Genomic DNA, 13,510 nt, shown 5'->3' with positions numbered 1-13,510 from the left:
ACAAACAAAGACTAGGGACACCATTCCTTACCCATCCTGGCTAACAGCCATTAATGGACTTAACCTCCATGAATTTATCTAGTTCTCTTTTAAACCCTGTTATAGTCCTAGCCTTCACAACCTCCTCAGGCAAGGAGTTCCACAGGTTGACTGTGCGCTGTGTGAAGAAGAACTTCCTTTTATTTGTTTTAAACCTGCTGCCCATTAATTTCATTTGGTGGCCCCTAGTTCTCATATTATGGGAACAAGTAAATAACTTTTCCTTATTCACTTTCTCCACGCCACTCATGATTTTATAGACCTCTATCATATCCCCCCCCTTAGTCTCCCCTTTTCCAAGCTGAAAAGTCCTAGCCTCTTTAATCTTTAATCTACAAACCTTACTTCTAACTTGGTGGTGAATGTTCCTTAGCATCCAATGTAGTGAATCCTCTACGGGTATCTCAGGCATGCTCCTGTCCGTGCAGACCACCCCACCGTATCCCCAGCCGTAATGCGTCTGAATATGCTTCACCTTTGCTATATTGGTGGGAGAAGCTGTCGACTTAGTGCTGTCCACACCGGCGGTTAGTTCGGTACGACTGCATGTGCAGCACACCCCCGAGTGACATAGTTATACCGAAGTAAGTGTGTAGTGGAGACCTGGCCTCACTTCCACGTGCTTTACAACAGTAGGGCCACAGGCACTTCGGTGGCGTTTCTCCTCGTGGACACCTGTGGCCCACTCCTTTGATGTGACACACCAGAACAGTACATGGGCTTCTGCTGCTAGCGCTGCAGCCGGTCAGGGGCCAGCTGGTTTCCTTGAGACGTTCCTGCTGACACCAACCGTGCTAGTGCCGAGAAAGGGGCAGGGTGCTGCATTCATGGCATGACAGGCGATGCGGAAGTTCCACGAAGGACAGCATTGGGCCAGCGGACTCAGCTTTCCAAGCGGTGTGCAGAAGAATGGCTAGCAGTGGAAAACACCACCACAGGAGAGTGGGGCGGGAGGCCAGGTCTGAACAGAGGGCAGATTCTTTCCTAAGCTCCCGTTCTTGTTTCCTTTTCCTTAGTTCAAACATACGATCATCTGGGCAGACTCTGGGCTGCTCCTGTGCCCTCCTTCCTGCTCCTTAGAAAATCACACCTAAAGAAACAGCTCCCAGAGCTGGGCCCCGTTAGCTGAGGGCTTACAGCTGTCCAGAGGGCTCGTCACAGTGCTGGGTTTGTTTTGTTTTTCACCCCCCCCCCCTCCCTGCAGTCGGTCAACGATTTTCCTGCGACTTCACACCAACGGGCAGCAGGAGCTGCGCTACCAGCCTGGAGACCACCTGGGAGTGTTTCCAGGCAACCACGAGGACTTGGTCAGCGCCCTGATGGAGAGACTCGAGGACGCACCCCCAGCCAACCAGTTGGTGAAGGTGGAGCTCTTGGAGGAGAGGAGCACAGCTTTAGGTAACCAGGGCCAGCTGGACCCCATTCCCTGCCCCCCTTGCAGAGTCTCTGGGTGCCATGTGGATCCTAGCTGGGGGGTTTTGGACCACATTCCCTGGTGCATTCCCATAAGGACTGTAGGGTTTGTAGCGCTGGTTTTAGCTTCTCCCTCATGAGAGAGGGGGCCCAGATCCACAGCTGAGCTGCACTCTGGGGCTGTGGGGTGCTCAGAGCAGCCGTGTCATGGAAGAGCAGGGCCATAGGGGAGGGTTTTCTGTTCCCTCTCGCCAGCGGAAACCTCTTCAGGTACCTAGGATGCAAGACCTGAACAACTGGTCCATGGAAAGTAGAGTTAAAGGGTGTTGATTGGCCGGACGCACTGAGCTCTTCCATACTGGACATTCTATGGGCCTGATGCTCCATTGCCCTGCGCTAAGCGGGTGGCAAATGCTCTCTTCCCAAAGCGATACAAGACTGGGAGAACCAGTCGCTGTATCATTAGTGTGGCCGATTGTACAAGGTGAGGTCATAGCGAGCCCCAGGAGATCATGCCAGACTCATCTTTCTAGCCCTTCCTCATTCATTGTCTCCCACTGGAGTCAAAGCCTTCATTGGCTTGCCCAGGGTGGGCTGGCAGGCTCAGCTGATCACAGCATTGTACTGGATTCTCTCTTGTCAGGTGTCATCAGTAACTGGACGGATGAGAACCGCATCCCACCCTGCACCATCTTCCAGGCGTTTAAGTGCTACCTGGACATCACCACGCCTCCCACCCCACTGCTGCTGCAGCAGTTTGCCTTACTGGCCACCAACGACAAGGAGAAGAAACGTCTGCAGGTCCTTAGCAAGGTAAATCCGTAGGTCTGGTTGGCAGCCTCTTCCTAATGTAGGAGGTTTACTTGCCCCATGCTTCTGCTTGACCTTAGACAGTGGTAACCAGAGAACGCCCCCTCCCCCTGAGAGAGAGAGAGAGAGAGAGAGAGAGAGAGAGAGAGAGAGAGAGAGAGAGAGACGGCTCCCTCTCGATGAACACTCCACCTCTCTATCTGCCTCCTGAATGTCTTCGGATGAATCTGGCTGAGGAAAGCAGCTTGTCTATGTAAACTGCTGTCAGTGACTTGCCTTCTCAGATCCTGGAGCAGGGTTCCCCTGCAGTCCTGGGCAGTTCATACAGAAATGCAGGCTGTGGAAATTACATGTCCCCAAGATGCATTCTTCCATCCTGATCAACGTGGCCTCCCGCACTGGCTCCTTATCCAGGGCTACTGACAGTTTAATGGATCAACGTCTTTGCACTGATGTAGCCCCCCTCAGTGTGCTTTATGCTCAGTGAATTTAACCGCGCAGCTCCTTGTCTTACAGAGGAGGGCTCCGAAATTAAGTGACGTGCCCAAGATCACACGGGGAGTCTGTGGCGGAGCTGGGGCTTGAGTGTACGGCTCCTGACTCCCTGTCCTGATCTCTAGACCCTCCTTCCCTGGAAATCAGCATGGGTGTCTTGCACCACTACTGCTGTGTCTGTGTAGGACAGTGTCTGAGCCCGGGATCCCTTGTGATTGTGCGGCACGCTCGCGGTATAATGGGAGTAGCTCGGAATCCACTGAAGGCTCCGTCAGGAACATTCGAGTCCTGAGGAGCAGGCCCTAGGATGGGTGGCAATCAGGGCTAGAGCCCTGGGTGTCCTCGAGCCCTGTGAGAGGCAGTTGCAGCCACGCGTCCTGGCATCCCCAGCCAGAGCTCCCTTTCGTCTGCTCCACCCTGCCGTGGGGCCCGCGTGATGCAATGTGTCTGGCCTAGAACAGGAGCCCACCTGTCCTTTCCCTCCCGCGCTTCAGGGCTTGCAGGAGTACGAGGAATGGAAATGGTCCAAGAACCCCACCATAGTGGAGGTGCTAGAGGAGTTCCCGTCTGTGCAGATGCCCTCCACCCTGCTGCTCACCCAGCTGCCCGTGCTGCAGCCTCGCTATTATTCCATCAGCTCCTCCCCCGACATGTCCCCGGACGAGGTGCACCTCACCGTGGCCGTGCTCTCCTACCGCACTAGAGGTACCATGCCAGCAGCGCTGCAAGGGGCTCATGGTTTGGGTGGTGGCGACCAGCTAGAGCTGTCCCATGGCGTTGTGCTAGGTGGCCACGCAGATGGGGCCTTCATCTCCATTTGCATGGTGGGCAGTGGCCATTAACGTATGGGGGCATGTCTGTGTGTTTGGGGATGGGGGAATCCCTCGTTAAAACCTGGCTGCCTGTTCACACGGGGCTCCCTTGGGGTAGGGCTGGGAGCTGTGGCAGCCAGATGCAGCAGCACAAACCGGCGGCTTTCCAGCTCTTCCAGGCCGCTCTGCACTGCGCAGCACAACGGTTGCATGCGCTCGTCTTAGCTGCCTCACACCAGTGGGTGGCGGGGAGCAGAGACTCCAGATCGGCCCCCAGGGTGGATCGGCCAGGCCCCCTCACGCAGGCATGTGTCTCTCCTGCTTCCCACCCCTGGGAAGCTTATAGAAATGCTGAACGTTCATCTTCCACGCAGCACTGCCAAGCGTGGTGTCTGCTTGCGTTGGCAGGAGAATATCGGGGTGACACAGAAGCCTATTACCATCGTCTCAAGGGGCATGGGAGGAACCCTAGCTGGGGAGGGGGTACCTGGTATATAAACCTCCAGCAGGAGCCTGTGGCCAAGGTTTCTTTGCAAGCACTCACCCAGCTGGAGACAGCTCGGGAAGGTCCCATTGGCCCTTAGCAGGGGGACTGTGTTAGGGCCACAGCAAAGTCACAAACTGCCCTGCTCCAGCCAATGGCACCTCCCTGATGTTTGCCTGGGGGAAGCCAGCCCGTCCTGAGTGCTGCAGTGGTCCAGCCTGCCCTGAAGAGCAGAATTGGTCTCAGGGACCACTCAGTGCTTGGCCATTCTGACCCCAAGTGACAGGTTGTCTGCCGTTAGTGCTGACGTCAGATTGGGGGAGGTTTGGGCAGAGCATTTCGCTGGGTGCAGAGAGGTAAATGGCCAGGGCGTTCTGCAGCGATCCATTCAGCAGTACTGGGGCAGGGTACAAACCCTCTCCTCCTTTTCTCTCCTAGATGGGGAAGGACCGATCCACCACGGGGTATGTTCCTCCTGGTTCAACCGGATACAGGCTGACGAAGTTGTGCCCTGTTTTGTAAGAGGGTGAGTGGCATGTTCACTGCATGTGGAGTCCCCGAGAGCCAGGGAGGGTTTAGACCATTCCAAGACTGACTGATCTGTCGGCTATTCACAGCAGAGAGCCCCCGAATCCCTGTCTGTAGCCATAGAGCAGTCTGCAACAGCACCGTACAGAGCATGGGGCGGGGTGTGGTACCCAATGCCCCTGAATAGCCAGAGGTCACAGAAGAGAGCGCGGCGTGGACTGTTACCATGCGCTCTGCTTCGAACGCCACTTTTTGCCACCGCCGTCCACACTCAAACTTCTGCACTTGCATGTCTGAGCTACATTTCTACCCCCACAAGGATTTCATTGACCCAGCCTGGGCCTTGGCCCATGAGGGGCATCACTAACTTTAGAAACTTGTTTGTCCAGAGCTGCTGGGTTCCACATGCCACAAGATCCCCAGGTTCCCTGCATCCTGATTGGCCCAGGTACGGGAATCGCCCCGTTCCGGAGCTTTTGGCAGCAGCGGCTCTTTGAAATCGAGCACAAAGGTGGGTCTGAGGTCTTGAGCCTCTGGTAAGTAAGGGGGCGAGCGAGTGCCTGCCCAGCATCCTCAGCGAAGCCAAGTGTAGTACCCCCACTGAGAGCATGTGATCACGTCGCCCTCCGGTGGCTGGTCCTGGTGAGGACGAACCTATTACTTGCAGCTAATAGAATCGCTCTGTTAGCTCCAGGGGTGGGCGTCAGGCTGAGTGGGAGATGGCTGCTGTGGTGTGTCGTATGTGTTGCCATGGCTGTTTCGCTGACCGCGAGATGACCTAACATAGAGCTGGTTTGACATTTTTCCACTGGGCTTTTTTTAATGAAAAATGTCACAAATTCTTTTCTTTAGAAAGCAACAGAGGGTCCTGTGGCACCTTTAAGACTAACAGAAGAATTGGAGCATAAGCTTTCGTGGGTGGATGCCCACTTCATCAGACGCAAGTCTTGCGTCTGATGAAGTGGGCATTCACCCACGAAAGCTTATGCTCCAATACTTCTGTTAGTCTTAAAGGTGCCACAGGACCCTCTGTTGCTTTTTACAGATTCAGACTAACACGGCTACCCCTCTTTTCTTTAGATTACACTTCATTCCATTTCCCCAATTTTTCAATGAAAAATTAAATTGTTTACAAATAATTTTTTATTGCAAAAACAAACAAAAATGATGTTTTTTAAATTTCCCACCAAAAAAGTCTGATCTGTTTCACCCAGCGCTAGTTACTTGGGACCCTGGATCCATGCGTACGGCTCTGAGGGGTTACACAGTCTCCCCAAGTACCTCCTCTCGGACCTTCTACCCTTCCCCCTCTGCCATCTGCTGTCCCAGAGAACAGAGTGACGTATCCAAATAGCCTCCCTCAGAGTGCACAGAATGGCTGCCAGCAGGCGAAGAGGGAATCCAAGCACAGCACATGCCCATAGGGTGACCAGATATCCCAATTTTATAGGGACAGTCCCGATTTTTGGGTCTTTTTCTTATATAGGCTCCTATTCCCCCCCACCCTCTGTCCCGATTGTTCACACTTGCTGTCTGGTCACCCTACGTGCCCACTCCACGCAGGAGGGCGTGCGCGAACCCAGGCTTGGGAACTGGGGTGCAGGGGATGGTTTCCGTGACTCACTGCTATCCCACCTGTCTCTGCTCCAGCACTGAAGCCCTGTCCGATGATTTTGGTCTTTGGGTGCCGACAGTCCAAGATCGACCACATTTACAAAGAGGAGACCCTCCTAGCCAAAAACAAAGGCATCTTCAAAGAGCTGTACACAGCCTATTCCCGGGAACCAGACAAACCAAAGGTAACCCTGCTATGCCACCTACGTTCAGCCCTGAGTCGCCGTGACCAGTCTAACACAGATGGTGAGCGGAGCTCCGGCATCCCCAGGGCTGTGGATTCTCCCAGCCACTAGGGGAAGTGTCCGACCTCTCATGCAGTCACCTGGAGGGACTTGCCTGCACTAGTTTGAGGACATGATCTTGGCTCGAGTTTTTCACAGCTACGTGGGCCAATGAATCTCCCGTTTAAGAATCCCCAGGAAGGCAATGACAGCACAATAGCCCTCAAACCCATTAACCAGCCCTCTCCATCTCTCTCCCTTTCAAACGAGACCTAAAGCCACTTGTGGACATTAACAATCCTCTGGCGCTTTCCCCTAGCCGAGTACTGACCCCAGGGCCCTGGTTGAGTCCCACTGGGAGCCTGTTTTTCAGGGGTGCTGTGCAGCTGGGCACTTCCACTGACTTCAGCTGGAGTTTCTGGCGCTTAACACCTCCGAGTATGCATTGTCTTCAGTTCCCTTCCCAAACAGTGGTGCAGCATTGCCGTGCGTTGTTAAATGGCTGCCGTGTTCCACCCCAGAGGTGGCTGCCCTGCGCCGATGGATGGAGGGGTGAAGTGACTCCTGCGTGTAAAGCTGGGCTGGGCCCTTTGGGAGCTGTGGGTGACAGGCGCTGTGCAACGTCCGTTCCTGTCTCCCCCAGAAATACGTGCAGGACGTGCTGCAGGAGCAGCTGGCTCAGTCTGTGTACAAAGCGCTGAAGGAGCAGGGAGGCCACATCTACGTGTGCGGGGACGTCACCATGGCCGGGGATGTCTTCAAGGCCATTCAGCGCATCGTGAAGCAGCAGGGGCAGCTGTCGGTGGAGCAGGCTGGCGCTTTCATTAGCAAGCTGAGGGTGAGTAGGCCCTCCCCAGCCTGCCGCAGGGCAGCGCAAGCTTGGGCCAAGGGCATCGTCAGGGCTTCCTCTTGCACAGTCACTGATGATGGGATAATTGCGGCCACGAGCTCTGGGAGTGGTCAGTAGGCACCACCCCTTCCAGCCTCCTGACCTGACTGTGGGCCCAGGCTCTCTGCCCAGCTCTGCCCATGTAGCTCAGTCCTGCTCTACCGACCCTCCCGGGCCCCTGGCTTGCCAAAGGAGCTGGGGGATGGGTGAGCTACTAGAGGACCAGGCCCCTGCAGCAGGCCATAGGGGCCTGGGACTTGGCTTAAATCTGTAAATCGGCAGAATGGTTCTTGCCGTTACCGGCCGGCCTAGGCCCAGCACAGGGAGGGTGTCTGAGGGAGCAAATCTGTGCAAAGGACTGGTTCCCGGAAGAATTCTTGTCCGTAGGGGGCCAGCTTCTCGGGGAGCTCTGCTTCTGCAGATTAACCCTGTTAGCCTTGTCCACACTAGCACTTCACCCACCGCTGGCCTAGCACTGGTGCAGCTCCAGTGCCAGCGAAATGCCAGTACAAGCTGCAGTTCCGGGTCCTTTTGCAGTGCTGGCTCTACCCAGGAGATGTCTCTGGAACAGTAGGCAATGTCCAGCCAGCTAATAGCCTTTACCCACCATGCATGTTATTTACCTATCTAAAAATTGGCTAGAGCGTCCTCACTGTAATAAGCAAATATAGCAAATCTGTGGCCACCTAGTACCTTCATGGTTGTCACGTATTGTACAATCCGGCCATGCAGATCCTACTACTGCATAAGTACAGGCCTCTACCATTTGAGCTAACAGGGAAGCTCCTCTAGTTGTTAGCAATATAGGGCCTATGACATACAGTTAGGCAGTTCTGATTCCATCCAGTGCAAGGCACTGGTACACATGCATTGCAGTCTGTTTACTAGGGCAATGTCCCTGTTAGGCTGTAGTACAATCTCCAGTTCCCCTGGGCTTTCTCTCGCTTTCTCTACTTTTTAACCGTAAGGCATGTGGACAAGTAGCCATTGAGAGAGGCAGCCCGGTATAGTGGACACTGGACAGAGTGCCAAGGGACCTGGATTCTATCATGGCTCTGCCCCTGACCTACTGGGTGAGCTTGGAGAAGTCACTTCCCTGCTCTGTGCCTCGGTTTCCCCTTGTAGGCTTTTCCTTTCTTGCCTGTTTAGCATGTAAGCTCTTAGGGGCAGGGATTGTCCCACACTCTGTCTGCACAGCACCTCCCACCTCAGTTAGCATCTCTGGGTGTTACAGAAATACCATAATAACAACTTGTGACTACACCCTTCTCCTGGTGCCATGCCTCTGCTGTCCTTGCTTTCAGGATGACAACCGATACCACGAGGATATTTTTGGAGTCACCTTGCGTACATATGAAGTGACTAACCGCCTTAGATCTGAGTCGATTGCATTCATTGAGGAAAGCAAAAAGGACACGGATGAGTGAGTTGACGTGCTTATTTTAACCTGCGCTATTGTTTCTTAGACACGCGTGGGTTGTGGAATAAAACTCGGAAGGATCCTTTGATTTATTTGCATGTATGAAGCCAGTAATAGCAGAGACGGGAACAGGCCTCTGATCCGAAAAGTAGAAACAGACAAAGCTGCAGTACAGTTTCTTTGCGAGAACAATCAATTCAGTGGGCTAAATCCATTCCGGAAGGAATTGCTAGAGTGAATCTGACCCATTATATCTGCGAACACAGCCTTTTCCATACCAGGAGCCCCTGGCCCAACTGACGAGCTAGAAAGCATGAGTGGGCGGGCACAACTGGAGCTGGTTGAAAATTTCCCAATGCAATAAAGTTCAGTGGGAACGTGTCAATTTGATGGAATTGACTTGTTCTGTGGGAATGTGTCGATTTCATCAGTGGAAACCAGACCAGCCGGCTGTCAGGCTCCCTGGGACCTGCGGCTCTCCAGCGCCTGGGCTGCATGCCTGGTAGGGGGGCAAGCTTGCCGGCTACCCGGGGAGCCAGATGGCCGGTTCCCCAGCCAAGGGAGCTAACTGAAGACCCGATCCCGTTCAGACTGAAGCCAAATGGCAGAATACCCATTGGGATCCCAGGTGGCTTTACTGGCTCCATGCTGAATCTCAGCTGGCTGGTGGCCAAATGTGCTCCGGGCATTTAAACGCTAGCTGCCCCATGCCAGTAGGGGGGGCTGCTGGGCTAAGCGTGGAAGGAAGCATTGGTAGCTAGTCATTCTCCCCTTTCCCTTGCAGGGTTTTCTGCTCATAACCAGAACCCCTTGCCCCAGACGGGATGCCAAACCAGCTGCAGCGGCAGCCACCCCCCTCCAGCCGGAGGGCGCTGGGTTTTGTATTTACACGGACACGGCGGCTCCTTTTCTGCGGGGCCTGCCCACGGAAAGTGCTCTGTCTCTCGTCCTGTCGTCGTGTCCCGATGATGATGATTTCCCTTTCCTTTCTCTCTCTGTCGTCCTGTGGCGGTTTCTTTTCACTCCTTGTTTCCCTCCTCGGAGTCCCCCGCTGAAGTGCGATGGCTTTATAATCCGCAGTGGCTCTTACGAAACTACGTTTCTTCTTCGCTCGGTCCGACGAGGGCGTTTCGCGGCTGCATGAAATCACCACCTTCGTGATCATCTGCATTCTTTGGTGTTTGTGGGGGTGGGGCTGGAGCGGGGGGGTCCGGGCAGCGAGGACTGGAGAGAAGCTGTTTTGCCCGAGACCCCTTTCCCCACCTCGACGTGGCACTTGGCTGAATCGCTGCATCTTCCTCGCTTTGCTTTGGCCGCTCCGGGCCTGGCCCAGGGGGAAGTTGGTTGGAAAGGAAGTGCTGCCCTGCCCCCTTTCTTGCTGTTGATGGAGGCACCAGAGCTTTGTTCTGTTTGAGGGGTGGGGTTCGTCTGTGTTCAATGGGTAACAATTCACCTAAGTGAGCTCTGTGCTGTTTGTATCATCAGCCCCACACCCCACCCCCTCTTGGCTCCGTCCTCAGTCCTCTCTTGCCTGTGTGCCCTGTGCTGATCCTGCTGGTGCAAAAGTCTTCACGGGCAGTGTGCAGGTGCAGGCTGGTGCTTCTGCAAAGGGGCAGCACGTGCGTGCTCTCTGGTCACGGGGAAGCAGGGGATGTACTGCCCACTCTGCATCCAAACCTCCCCAGCCTGCAATGGGAGTTAAGGGTAAATGTGGCCAGCCGGCATGAGAGGGCTACAGATTAGCTGAGATCCCTGGAGGAAAGATTGTGACTCGGGCATGGGTTGCATCCTGTAGCTTCCCCGGATTAACAGGGCGCTGGCGGTGGGCACATGAGTCCTCTCCAGCAAGGCAAGAGAACATGTAAGGCGACAAGGCTGAGAGGCGGAGTAGCTCTGAAGCCATTTCTGCCCAGGTCCAAGCAGCACCTACTTATAAAAAAGGTTGATAGGAAGCCAGCAAGTAGCCGCTCAATGGGGTCTACTGCGGCCATTCCTGACCGCTGGTGCCAGGCCTTCTGGGAGCCCCATGTAACGCCCCATTAAATGAGTAACAGTTGCCTTGAATACTCAAAGCATGGCAAGTCTGTCCTAGTGTGATCTTGTGAGATGTCCTTTCTCAGCAACGCCCCCCCTCCCCTCCAGGAGCTGCAAAGCTCTCGTGGTGCCAGGCTGGCTGCAACAGGTGCCTCCACTCTGCAAAAAGCCCCAAATCCTCTCCATGCCCACTCTGCTGCATGCCCGGTGCCATTGTTCAAATTGCACGAGGCCTCTGGGCCGGGAGCTCTCAGGAGAGAGGGGGAGCAAGCCCGAGAAGAGAGGCGCTGGTGCTGTCTAACGCCAGGCTCTGAGGTGCTGACCGCTCAGATCCACTGCACAGATCCAGCCCCGGGAGAGACTCTTACAGGAACTGCTAAAGAGCTGGCAGCCCCCGAGGGTCACTCCCCTTTTCCAGGTAGGAACTTTGCCACCCACCCCAGGCCGGCTCTCTCTCTCTCTTTCAGGGGGTGGGGGGGGCTTTCTCTAGTTGCCAGGTTCTTCGGGGGTGTTGGGAGCCCTCGTCCCTTCCCCCACCTGCACTGTACGTAGCCATCCACTGTGGCTAGACTGAGGCAGCAACAGCAAACTGGTGCCTTCAGGTAGGCACTGGCCCCCCTCCTGCCGACAGCATAGGGAATTGCCGCCGGAGGGGGACAGGACTTGGGCACGGCAAAGGTGGAGGGTCCCCACAACCGCTGTCACCGAGGGGTTGTTTTCAGAGCCCAGGACCTGCCACTGGCTCCCCCTGAGCCAAGCTTCTAACAGAGTGAGTCCAGCAAGGTCGGAAGCCTCCCCCGGCCTAAGTGTGACTTGGCAGCTGGGCTGCTCGACTTCAGCTCGTGTTCACTGGTCTCACGCTACGCAGTGACCACATGGTTGCTTTGGTTTTGCTGCCTAGACCCTCCAGTGTTGGTAGGCGCTCGTGTGTGCTGCCACTGACACAGCAACGTCCCTGGTCTTTACCTTCCCTGCCCACCCCAGATGGATCTGACCCAAAACCCTGGGCCCAGAGGCCCCAGCACTTTGGGAAAGCTCCACTCCAGGTTTTTTGCTGCCCCAATCCATCTCTTCTGAGTGTATTGCTCAGCTAAGAGCCAGCAGGACTTTAAATAGGGACATGCACAAATGCTGCCACCTTGTGGTAATTTGCATGCACGCTGTTCTGTGAGGGTGGCCCAATGTGCTGCCCTAGGAGGATGAATGAAGATCCCCGGCTAAGCCCCTGTTCAGTTACGAAATCACGGCTGTAGTGTGGTTACAAGTGATACGGTTCAATTTGCAGCAGCGACTGTATGTCCGCACCTGCCCTGCTGCCTCTCAGTGTTTGCCCCCAGTGTGTTCTGAACAGCTGCCCCTCACTGCCTCCGCAAGAACCACCGAGCCATGGGGACATGCACACAGTGCCGCGCATGGAGAAATGGATTCTGGGCTGTCCCACTGCACAGAGTGCTGGGCTGAAGGAGACCAGCCCGACGAGGGGGAGTAGGGGCTCCTGTCTACACTGCAAACCCCCAAGGTGCTAAGCCAGTTGCACCAGCCTAGGTCCCTGGCAGGGGGCAGGTGTGGTTAGCTGCCGTTGTTACTAACCAGATGGTGTGCAGGCATCAACCACAGCTGGAGCCATCAGTACCATGTGCTGGTTACAAACCCTGGTCGCTGTTGTGTAACTGGGGCCTAGAGCTCGAGCCAGTTGTAGGGAGCTCTTCAGTGGGGCCGAGAGCTCAGGCAGGCACCGACCCTTCCAGCCGCATGTCCTGGTCCCCTGGAAGCCAATGGGAGGAGAGAATGAGGAACACATCAAGGGCAGAAGGATGCCTTTGCTCGAGATTGTGCCTCACCAATCTGTGTAGGGATCCAGCCCCTGGGGGCGGGGGAAGAGATGACAGATCCTTTACTCCGCCCTTCGCCCCCCCCCCACCATCCCACACACTGGGGAAGTTTGGCTCTGGATCCAGCTCACACCAGGCTGACCTTTCTGTAAGGTGCCAGAGCAAAACCCGGCATCTCCCTTCAGCCCACCCCACACCAACCTTGGGGCGAGTTTGAATTTGGATCCAAACTTTGCGCCAGGCCCATCTTTCCTGGAAATATCCATGCAAAGGAATGCCCAAAGACCTAGCCTTTACCTCTTCCTCTTTTCGCCTGTGTCCTTCGCGTTCATTTTCCCGTTCAGTCCTGTGCTCCTGTAACAGCCCCGCTCTGGAATTCGCTTTGCTGGTACCGATGCTCCCTGTCTGGATCTGACAAGAGAGGCTGGCTTTGGCAGGATGGGTTGTGTCTCCTCCTGTCCAATATACCCATGAGCCACGCTAAAAACGCAGCAAGTGCAGCCATGGAGGAGCCTTGACATCCAGATTCAGCCTCTCCCGCTGCTAAAGGCTGGAATTTCCCCAGGTCTACAGGAGTTAGGTCCCCAAAGCCTGTTGAAATTAACTGTGAGTTGAGCACCTGAGTCCCTTCGTTCTCTTTGAAAATCCCAGCCTTAGAGAGCAAAAAGCCGTGTTACGTCCAGCCTGCTCACCTGGTGCAGCCAAGAGACAGGACAGGGATGGGGGAAGGGACAGGTGAGTAACAGGGAAATCCTACCATTGTGGGGTGAGTTGAATTCAAGAGCTCCAGAAGCTGTCATCAGCCTGCCCGGCTCCGCTGGGATAGTTGACTTTGAACAGGCCGGCCTGGCTTTCTTTTTAACTGAGCAAGTTCCGTTTACTTTAGTAGCCAGTTTGCTCTCTTCACCTGCAAGGG

At 55.1% G+C, this 13,510-nt stretch overlaps 1 protein-coding gene across 2 annotated transcripts in view; it reads left to right on the top strand.

Annotated features, from left to right (window-relative positions):
• NOS1 (nitric oxide synthase 1) overlaps positions 1-8,735 on the top strand; it is a 59,082-nt gene extending 50,347 nt beyond the window's left edge. For both annotated transcript variants that reach the window (XM_065417934.1, XM_065417933.1), the window contains exons 20-27: positions 1,244-1,437; positions 2,096-2,265; positions 3,252-3,462; positions 4,492-4,579; positions 4,971-5,092; positions 6,232-6,380; positions 7,063-7,257; positions 8,613-8,735. In XM_065417934.1, coding sequence (XP_065274006.1) covers positions 1,244-1,437; positions 2,096-2,265; positions 3,252-3,462; positions 4,492-4,579; positions 4,971-5,092; positions 6,232-6,380; positions 7,063-7,257; positions 8,613-8,735 — 1,252 coding nt within the window. The remainder of the gene's footprint in view (positions 1-1,243; positions 1,438-2,095; positions 2,266-3,251; positions 3,463-4,491; positions 4,580-4,970; positions 5,093-6,231; positions 6,381-7,062; positions 7,258-8,612) is intronic.
• Positions 8,736-13,510: the final 4,775 nt, after the last annotated feature.

This window comes from Emys orbicularis, chromosome 16, assembly GCF_028017835.1.
Source record: "Emys orbicularis isolate rEmyOrb1 chromosome 16, rEmyOrb1.hap1, whole genome shotgun sequence".
In the NCBI taxonomy this organism is placed as follows: domain Eukaryota; kingdom Metazoa; phylum Chordata; order Testudines; family Emydidae; genus Emys; species Emys orbicularis.
This window is presented reverse-complemented; position numbering and strand designations above follow the sequence as displayed.